The sequence below is a fragment of the Cynara cardunculus genome, assembly GCF_001531365.2.
Source record: "Cynara cardunculus var. scolymus isolate 2C chromosome LG 9, CcrdV1, whole genome shotgun sequence".
Classification (NCBI taxonomy): Eukaryota; Viridiplantae; Streptophyta; class Magnoliopsida; order Asterales; family Asteraceae; genus Cynara; species Cynara cardunculus.
This window is the reverse complement of record NC_037536.1, coordinates 3,994,047-4,004,733: the sequence shown is the minus strand read 5'-3', so window position 1 is coordinate 4,004,733 and position 10,687 is coordinate 3,994,047. Positions and strand designations below refer to the sequence as shown.

Here is a 10,687-nt window from a genome sequence, read left to right as displayed (position 1 = left end):
GGACCAATTCATCGCCTCTGGTCTTCTTCCAGACTTAGTTATTTCAGCAGCCTCTGGTCCATCGCCTGCCTCTGGACTAATTCATCGCCTCTGGTCTTCCTCCAGACTTGGTTGTTTCAGTAGCATCTTCAGATTTTCCATCCTTGGCCCCGATTGCTTTGACAAAACTTTTAGAATAATTAGGATCAATTCCTAATAATCAATAAATTATATTTTATTGGAGATTTTATAAAAATTGGTAACCTGGGGTTTGCTCGAGCCTGATGTTACAGATATGGTATCAGAGCTGTGGTTTGAGTGAACTGGATATCATTAGTGATATTCGGACTCAAACTTAGGTTTTGAGATTGTATAGTGACTAGGTTATGATTATATGGGATATAGACCAATAGGAGAGACCTAGGATTGTTGGGGTATAAGGGATAGAATATTATTTGCCCCCTATATATATGTATTATAATTACAGTGCGATATCTGAACACGATGCATCTTGCAACGCGCCGGTTACTCAAGAAATTGGGGATGACAACCTCAACTTAGAAAGGAATGTCTAAGAAAATGTGGACAATGACGACGAAACCCAACTATCACCTCGTACTGAGAGATTATTAATAATAATGAATGATCAAACACGGGCTGCTTTACGAGAACAAATAATAGAGTTTGAAAGAAAGTTAACTGAAGTGCAAAATCCAGTTAATGCTCAGAATCTGGTTGACCAAGGACCGAAGCTGGTTAATGAAGACGTACCCAAACCAAAGTCGGACCGGACTTCATTTAAAACATTTAGAAGCAGTGGGGCTACAGAGTTCTCGGGACAGACGGACCCAGTACTTGCAATGCAATGGGTCGAAAACACTGAAAAGGTATTCAGGATTGTTTACGTGCAGGAGGAGGATAAAGTACGTTATGCTACAGCGACATTTACTGATCGTGCACTCACTTGGCGGAACGCCACATATCGATCAATGGATCCTAATACTCGGGATAGAATGACATGGGAAGAGTTTCAAGTGTTTTTCTTCAAACAATACTGTCCGGATGATCTGAAACAAAAGCTTGAGAAGGAATTCTTAGAGCTCAAATAGGGATCCATGTCGGTGATTGAATATGAAACAGAGTTTAGTCGGAAGCTTCAGTTTGCCCAGCGGTTTGTACCAAGTGAAAAAGACAAGATTAATCATTTCGTCAACGGTTTTCGACGGAATATTCGTGATTTTGTCACCAATCGCGACATACCTTCATTTGCCAAAGCAGTTGAGTATGCAAGGAAAAGGGAGCATGATCTGAGTCTCCCTGATGATTTTGATGTACCGGAGAAACGATCGAGAGTTGAGAGAACCTTCTCGACCCCGACATCTAAACATCTCGATTCTTCAAGTCGAGACAAACTCAATCGCATAATACACCACATACTACCTCACAGGCTATACAATGCAGTCGAATACGCCCCGGAACTGCAACCGATATGGCAAGAATCACCAGGGACGATGTAGTGATGATCAAACTTATGTACGATGCTCCTGTTGTGGTGAAGCTGGGCACATACGAACTCAGTGCCCTCAAAGAGAAAAGACATGTTATAATTGTGGTGTGTTAGGTTATCGTATGCGAGAATGTATAAAGAATAGACTGGAGGAAAGTAAGGGGTCGGTACAACAACCGATACAACGACCGATACATACAGCGGGGGCTTCGACCAAAAAGGAGGAGGTCCCAAAACCTCATGCCAGGGCATTTCAAATTACCGCGAAGGAAGCCATGAACGATCCCGATGTTGTTATGGGTATATTTCTTGTTAATTCTTATCCTGCTCGTATTTTATTTGATTCTATTGCAACAAATTCTTTTGTGTCAAATGATTATGTTCATTATATTGAATCCGTGTCTACTATGCTTGAAAAATCTTTCACTATTGACACTAATAGCGGAGTACCATTAGTTGCTGATAAGGTATTTAGATGGTGTACATTGCTTTTAGATAACTATCAATTTCTTATTGATCTCATTCCAACTGATATACATGGATTCGACGTTGTTATTGGTATGGATTGGTTGGCAAGGAATCAAGCCAACATCATATGTTCACAACGAATGAATCGAATACCAATTAGCAAGGGGAATTACCTATACATTTACGGGGAGCGGCCTGTGATCGACATAAAGGTAATCTCTATGCTAAAAGCTCGTCATGATCTAAACAAGGGTTGCTCAATTTTTCTAGCCTATGTTATGGATGCGGCGAAGGAATTAAAGAAGATGGTGAAGGACGTTCCTATTGTTTGTGAATATCCAGATATATTTCCGGATGATCTGCCTGGATTGCCACCCGATCGTCAAGTAGAATTTCGTATAGACTTGATACCGGGTGCAGCTCCGATAGCAAAGACACCGTATCGTCTCGCACCTGTGGAAATGAAAGAAATGATGAAACAACTGTAGGAATTATTGGACAAGGGTTTTATCCTACAAGGCACATCTCCTTGGGGTGCTCCAGTCCTGTTCGTTAAGAAGAAAGACAGAACTTTTCGGATGTGTATAGATTACCGTGAGCTTAACAAGGTAACTATAAAGAACAAATATCCATTACCGCGAATTGACGATCTTTTTGATCAGTTGCAAGGAGAGAGATATTTTTCTAAAATCGACTTACGGTCTGGCTATCACCAACTCAAGGTACGGGAGGACGATGTACCCAAGACTGCTTTTCGGACCCGTTATGGGCATTACGAATTCCTCGTAATGCCATTCAGACTTACAAATGCACCTGCAGTGTTTATGGACTTAATGAATCGAGTATGCTATCCTATGATCGACAAGTCTATGATCGTATTCATCGATGATAATTTGGTTTACTCAAAGTCCGAAAACGAACACGCTACACACTTACGTCAAATGCTAGAATTGTTGAGAAAAAAACGACTCTATGCAAAATTCTCGAAATGTGAATTTTGGCTTCGCCAGGTACAATTCTTGGGGCATACCGTATCCGGAGAYGGTATTTCTGTAGACCCAGCCAAGATCGAAGCAATTCAAGAATGGGAGCAACCAAAGAACGCTTCGGAAGTTTGGAGTTTTCTGGGTCTGGCAGGGTACTATCAACGATTTATCAAGGACTTCTCTAAGATCGCAGTACCAYTAACCTCTTTGACTCGTAAAGATGCTAAATTTGAATGGAATGAGGCCCAAGATCAAGCATTTCAAACTTTAAAGGAATGTYTGACACATGCGCCTATACTTGCTCTACCTGAGGGTAACRAAGACTTTATAGTRTATAGTGACGCATCTCGACTTGGTCTTGGATGTGTCTTGATGCAGCGAGGCAAGGTGATTGCATATGCTTCTCGCCAATTGAAAGATTTTGAGAAGAACTACCCTACTCATAACCATGAATTAGCAGCGGTGGTATTTGCTTTGAGGCTTTGGCGACACTATCTCTATGGTACGAAGTGTCAACTTTATACTGACCACAAGAGCATAAAGTATTTATTTAATCAACAGACGTTGAACACGCGTCAACAACGTGCTATGGAACTCATCAAAGATTACGACTATATGATACTATATCATCCGGGTAAAGCCAATGTAGTGGCAGATGCTCTGAGTAGGAAGACGCGTTCTGGACTTCTATGCTACTCTATCATCCACATGTCGGTTAAAAATAATCTATTTGATGATATTCAGAAATGGCAGATTGAGGCTTTGAATCCTGAGAATGTTAAAATAGAACGAATGGTAGGATACATTGATTCTCTCTCTGAAGATGGACGTGGCTTGAAGGTCTTTAAGACCCGAATCTGGGTCCCCAAACTTGGCGGCATGCGAGATGTTATTTTAGCAGAAACACATAAGTCACGATTATCGATACACCCAGGGAGTACCAAAATGTACCAAGATCTTCGTTTAGATTGCTGGTGGCCTGGGATGAAGACTGATATTGGACGTTATGTTGAGAAATGTACCACATGTTTACAAGTAAAGGCTGAACACCAGAAACCATATGGTAGTTTACAGCCTCTTGAGGTACCGATGTGGAAATGAGAGGAATTAACGAAGGATCTGGTTACTAAACTACCGAAGACCCAACGTCAACACGACATTATTTGGGTTATAGTTGATCGATTGACCAAATTTGCATTGTTCTTACCTGTCCGAGAGTCTTACTCTATGGATCGATGGGCGCGGTTGTACATTGATGAAGTTGTCTCGCGACACGGTGTACCAGTGAAGATTATCTCTGATCGCGACTCTCGATTCACTTCTAATTTTTGGACTAGATGTAACGCCCCAACCCACACATTGCATGTAATACATATTTCATACAAAGAAAATACATATTATTATCTCATTCAGGTCCCTTAGTACAAGAATCTAACATGACCAATTACAAGGTCCAAAATTTCGAATTACATTACTTGTACTAATTAGTCAAAACAGATCTTCAAGCAGAAGCGCATAAAGGAAAATATTACACCTTCCCCTTACTGTCTGAACCTCCTGCAACACATAGTTTAAAATCACAAAACAAGGGTTAGACCGAAATGTCTAGTGAGATACCTTATTCATGTCATTGCAGGGTGAAGGATCACCAAAACCTTTATAAAAACAACTATTCATAAATATAACAAATATATGAATACACAAGAACATAATACCAGATCTTTTCCATTTATCAAGCAAATCATTTTGCTTATTCAAATCTCATAATTCTGAACCAATCAGGTTCCACATAATGTCACTTTTAAACATTTTCTTAATCAACAAGGTTATTTCAAAGCTTTAGGCCAAACCTGACATTTTCTCCTCAATAACATCCAAACTATGAATTCAATAAGAACCTTGATCCTAACTCTTTAAGTCACAAAGAAATAAAGACTCCGGACCACGGTAATCTTAAAGGATATAATAGAATGAGTTATAGCATATAACATACACACAAATGCCACCCTTATATCCAAAGGTACACCTCTCCTTGATATGCCACCCTTATCCCATGGTACACCTCTCCTTGATATGCCACCCTTATCCCATGGTNCCCTTATCCCATGGTACACCTCTCCTTGATATGCCACCCTTATCCCATGGTACACCCCTCCTTGATATGYCAYCCTTATTTCCTCATTAAAATTATTTTCACATAATAATTTCAAATAAACCCCAGCCATTGAAATTATCATCAATACCAAAATTTTGCTTTTCATGATAAAATAATATTTCCATAAAAAAAATATTTTTAACACAATCCAATCAACAATCCGGTCAAGCATCGTCCGTTTTAAACACTTAGAAAAATAAATTTCAACCTTGTCCGGATATCAAGTCCGGACAATACACCGCATAAGCTTTGATCGGTTTAACACTTAGAAGCAAAAATCATCTTTGTCCGGATACAAGTCCGGACAATACCCCGCCCAAGACTTGACAGGTTTAACTACACCGTTCAACACTTAAATATAGTTTAACAATCTTTGTCCGGATTCAAGTCCGGACAATACTCCGCCCAAGACTTATCTGGTTTAACTAATCCAGACAATAAGTCGCTCAAGGCTTATCCAGTTTAACTAATATCCGGCCAATAAGCCGTTCAAGGCTTGTCCTGTTTAAATTCTTATCCGGTTACTCTTCGTCCGGATAAACACTTAAACAAAAATATGCAAGGTTTCTTCCTAAAGAATAATAACATGAAATATGCAATTAAAACCAGTAGTAATTTTATGCAAAAAGGTTTAGTAATCACTCACCTTATCAAGCTTTTGAAACCAAATATTTGCAATCAACTTGAAATCAGCTCTTTTGCAACTTAGCACAAGCAATCCGTACAACACTTCTCTTTAAAACACTCAATCTTCTCAAAATAGCAGGGAAAGGTAAATGAAGAGACTCAACCCCTTTTATACCTTCCAAATATGGAAGGTCGGCTAAAACCGCCTTCCCTCCTCCCTTCCACCTCATGCTTAATTATGCACACACATGCACACACACATACATACCTTTTCCATGCATGCATTACATGCATGCACCCAAATATTATATATATATATATACACACACATATATATATACATAACAAATTAATACACAAATTTTCATACCGGCATGTATCAATTATCATGCTATCACGTAATCATTTAGTCGAATAATCACACATTAATTACCTTGGGTAATAACCAAGATCCGGTTATTACATTATCCACCCCTCAAAAGAATTCCGTCCCGGAATTCCTTTAATCAAAAAGCCATGGGTATTCTGATCTTATCTTTGACTCCAATTCCCATGTCGCTTCCGGTCCTTTGTGAAACTTCCACTGAACTTTAACTAGACTTATCTCTTTGTTTCTCAATACCCTAATCTTTTTGTCAATTACGGCTTCTGGAGCTTCTACAAAATTCAATTTACTGTCTAATTGAATCTCTGTCAAAGGTACAGCTAGATTCGTATCAGCCAAGCATTTTCGCAGGTTCGACACATGAAAAGTGGTGTGAATCCGACTCAGCTCTTCTGGCAGCTCTAACTGATATGCTACTGGCCCAATTCGCTTACATATTCTGAATGGCCCTACATACCTTGGACTGAGCTTTCCTTTCTTTCCAAATCTGATGACACCTTTCCACGGCGAAACTTTTAACATTACAAAATCACCTATACCAAACTCAATCGATTTTCGACGATTATCTGCATAACTTTTCTGGAGATCTTGTGCAGTTTTTATTCTCTCAAGGATCTGTTCGATCTTTTCAGAAGTTTCTTGGACAATTTCAGGACCTGTTAGCTGTTTTTCACCCACCTCATTCCAACACAATGGCGTCCGACATTTACGTCCATATAACACTTCATATGGTGCCGCTTGAATACTGGAATAGTAACTATTGTTATATGCAAACTTTATCAATGGCAAATGATCTTCCCATGATCCTCCGAAGTCAATAATACATCTTCTCAACATATCTTCGAGAGTCTGAATAGTTTTTTCACTTTGCCCATCCGTTTGCGGATGATAAGTTGTACTTAACCAAATTTCAGATCCCAAAGCCTTCTGTAGTCCTTCCCAGAACTTGGAAGTAAACCGACTATCTCTATCAGAAATAATGGACAATGGAACACCATGTCTAGTAACAATTTCTTTGATGTAAATCTGCGCTAACTTTTCTAAAGAGTATTTTTCTCTTATCGGTAGAAAATGCGTAGATTTAGATAAACGATCAACAATTACCCAAATCGCATCATACCCCTTTGGAGTTCGAGGTAACTTCATAATAAAATCCATGGTAATGTGATCCCATGTCCATACAGGTATCTCTAACGATTGAAGACTTCCATACGACTTCTGATGTTCAATCTTAACCTGTAAACATGTCAGACACTGTTCCACATATCGAGCTATRTCTCTTTTCAATCCTGGCCACCAATAAAAAGGTTTTAAATCTCGATACATCTTATTGGTACCTGGATGGATAGAATATCGGGATTTATGACTTTCATTCAATATCATACTTCGGACATCTCCAAAATATGGTACCCAAATTCGTCCTTGAAAGCACATAAGTCCTTCATCATTCTGTTCCAAGGTTGAGATCATTTTACCTAACTTTTCTGTTTTAACAAATTCTTCTTTCACAGCTTCTTGTTGGTACTTCTGAATTTCCTTACGAATATCAGGAATCAAATTCATTCTCATTGCTATAGTTTTGATGGTTCCACTCCTTTCCTTTCTACTTAAAGCGTCCGTTACCACGTTGGCTTTTCCTGGGTGGTAAAGGATTTCACAGTCATAATCATTGACAAGTTCAATCCACCGACGCTGTCGGATATTTAAATCTTTCTGGCTGAACAAATGTTGTAAACTCTTATGGTCAGTATAAATCTAACATTTTGTTCCCAGAAGATAATGCCTCCAGATTTTCAGTGCAAATACCACTGCAGCTAACTCCATATCATTGGTTGGATATTGTTTCTCATGTTCTTTCAATTGTCTTGACGCATAAGAAATCACTTTTCCTCTTTGCATTAGTACACATCCCAATCCTAACTTTGAAGCATCGCTGTATACTACAAAGTCTTCAGATCCATCTGGTAGAGTCAACACTGGTGCGCTACAAAGATGATCCTTTAATAGTTGGAAAGTTTCTTGTTGTTCTTTTTCCCACTGAAATTTAACATTCTTTCGAGTCAATTTGGTTAATGGCATGGCTATTTTAGAAAAGTCTTGAATAAACTTTCGGTAGTAACCTGCCAAACCCAAAAAGCTACGAACTTCAGACGGAGTCTTTGGAGCTTCCCATTTTGCAACTACTTCAATTTTCATTGGATCAACTTGTACTCCGGTTTCTGAGATAACATGACCCAAAAATTGAACTTCTCTTAACCATAATTCACACTTGGATATTTTAGCATACAACTTTTCTCTTTTCAACAATTCCAGTATCAGATGAAGATGTTTTGCATGTTTTTCTTCAGTTTTAGAGTATATAAGAATATCATCGATAAATACAATAAATAATTTATCAAGATATTCCTTACATACCCTATTCATCAAATCCATAAAAGCTACAGGTGCATTAGTTAAGCCGAATGGCATAACTAAGAATTCGTGATGCCCGTACCTTGTTCTAAATGCTGTTATGGCAACATCTTCTTCTCTGACTTTAAGCTGATGATATCCTGACCTCAAATCGATTTTGGAGAAATAACTTGCTCCCACTAATTGATCAAACAAATCATCAATCCTTGGTAAATGATATTTGTTTTTGATTGTCAACTTATTCAATTCACGATAGTCTATACACATTCGCATAGACCCATCCTTCTTTTTAACAAATAAGACCGGAGCACCCCAAGGTGAAGTGCTAGGCCTAATAAATCCTTTATCGGTTAAATCTTTTAATTGTGCTACTAATTATTTCAGTTCTGATGGAGCTAAACGGTACAACGCCTTTGCTACTGGTGCAGCTCCTGGTATAAGATCGATTCRRAATTCAATAAYTCTATCTGGTGGTAATCCAGATAAGTCTTCTGGAAAGACTTCTGGATATTCACTAACAATCGGAATCGATTCTTCCTTTCTCTTCTCTTTCTTTAGATCAATTACATATGCCAAACATCCTTGGCACTTCTTTCGAATACTTTTCTGGGCTTTCATTACTGACAAAATACTGGNCTTTCGAATACTTTTCTGGGCTTTCATTACTGACAAAATACTGGTATGATGATTCTGACGATCACCATAAATAACAACTGTTCTCTGGTCTGGCAGAATAATTTTGATCATTTTCTGATTACAATCAATACTAGCCTGATGCTTTGCCAACCAGTCCATACCCACTACTACCTCAAATTCTTTCATTGGCATATGGAATAATCGAATCGGAAATTCACAGTCCTCAATAACAATAATGCAGTCATTGAACACACTAGTACAATCTCCTGACTATTAGTAGTATCAACTACTAATTTATCATTAAGTAGCACAGAATTTAGACATGCAGTTTGAGCAAACAATGGTGATACAAACGAAAAGTTTGCATCGGAGTCAAATAACACTTTAGCACGTATTGAATTCAGGAGGAATGTACCTGTTACTATATCCGGTGATACTTCTGCCTCGTTCTTTTTCATTTGGAAGGATCGTCCCCGTGCCCCTCCTTGCCCTCCTCTATTCACAGTAGGTCTTCCCCGTGTACCCGACACATTACTCCCCATTGTTAACTGCGGAGTTCTTAGCAATGGACAATTTGGTCGAATATGATCCGGAGAATTGCAATTAAAACATCTTCTGTTAGCTGGGCAGTTTCTAGACAAATGACCCGCTTTACCGCATTTGTAACACTTCCTTGGATCCATCTTGCATTCACCCTGATGAATCTGTCGATACTGTGAGCAAACTTTCTCACCGATCTTTTGTTCCGATCTGTTATCATATCTTACAGTTTTCGGCCCTCAAAAGGATGAAGGTCCTTCCCATTTTCTTTTCTTAACAATCTTTCCTTCTAATTGTCTATTTTTATTTCGTTCAGTCACCTCAGCTGCCTCTACTGTTAATGGAAAGGTATTGGGGTTCATAGCAATAACAAACTCCCTAATTAAGAGTTTCAGACCCCAAATAAACCTTTCTATCTTCCAGGATTCAGTTGAAACATAATGTTCAGCAAAACGAGAGTATTCAATAAATCTTTCGGTATACTCCCGAACTGTTCCATTTCCTTGCTCTAACTTCAGGAAATCCTCCTCCATTTGTCTCACGGCCGTTTTAGGACAGAACTGATTTTTAAATCTATCCACAAATTCTACCCATGACAGAGTATGTAAAACATCCGTTCTGGTAGACGATTCAACTTCCCACCAAAATAAAGCATTTGACTTCAATACTGAAACAACAAATCGCACTTTATCTGTTTTCGGACACCGAATGGTGTTGAACACAGATTCCATTTCCTTGATCCAGCACATTGCTTTCACTGGATCTCTCTCCCCAGGGAAGGTTAGTGGTTTACATGCTAAGAACATTTTAATGTCTCCTTCTTTGTTGTGATTAATTGGAGCAGAGGGATATACTTCTACTCTTTCCGTTTCTACTCTAGCCGGTATTCCCATAATAGATGTCAAAGTTTCCCGCAATTTCCCCATTTCCTCTGCCAACATATCTCTGGTTATATATTCAGGATGTGGCACCGACCTTTCTTGAACATTCCC

The 10,687-nt window shown here is 38.8% G+C and overlaps 1 protein-coding gene across 1 annotated transcript in view; it reads right to left on the bottom strand.

Moving 5' to 3' along the window:
• Window positions 1-2,275: 2,275 nt before the first annotated feature.
• The window catches only part of LOC112517676 (transcription termination factor MTERF15, mitochondrial-like), a 16,678-nt gene continuing 8,266 nt past the window's right edge, over window positions 2,276-10,687 (bottom strand). Inside the window, exons 2-3 of the mRNA XM_025125062.1 lie at window positions 2,668-2,767; window positions 2,276-2,407 (exon numbers count right to left, since the gene is read on the bottom strand). Coding sequence (XP_024980830.1) covers window positions 2,276-2,407; window positions 2,668-2,767 — 232 coding nt within the window. The remainder of the gene's footprint in view (window positions 2,408-2,667; window positions 2,768-10,687) is intronic.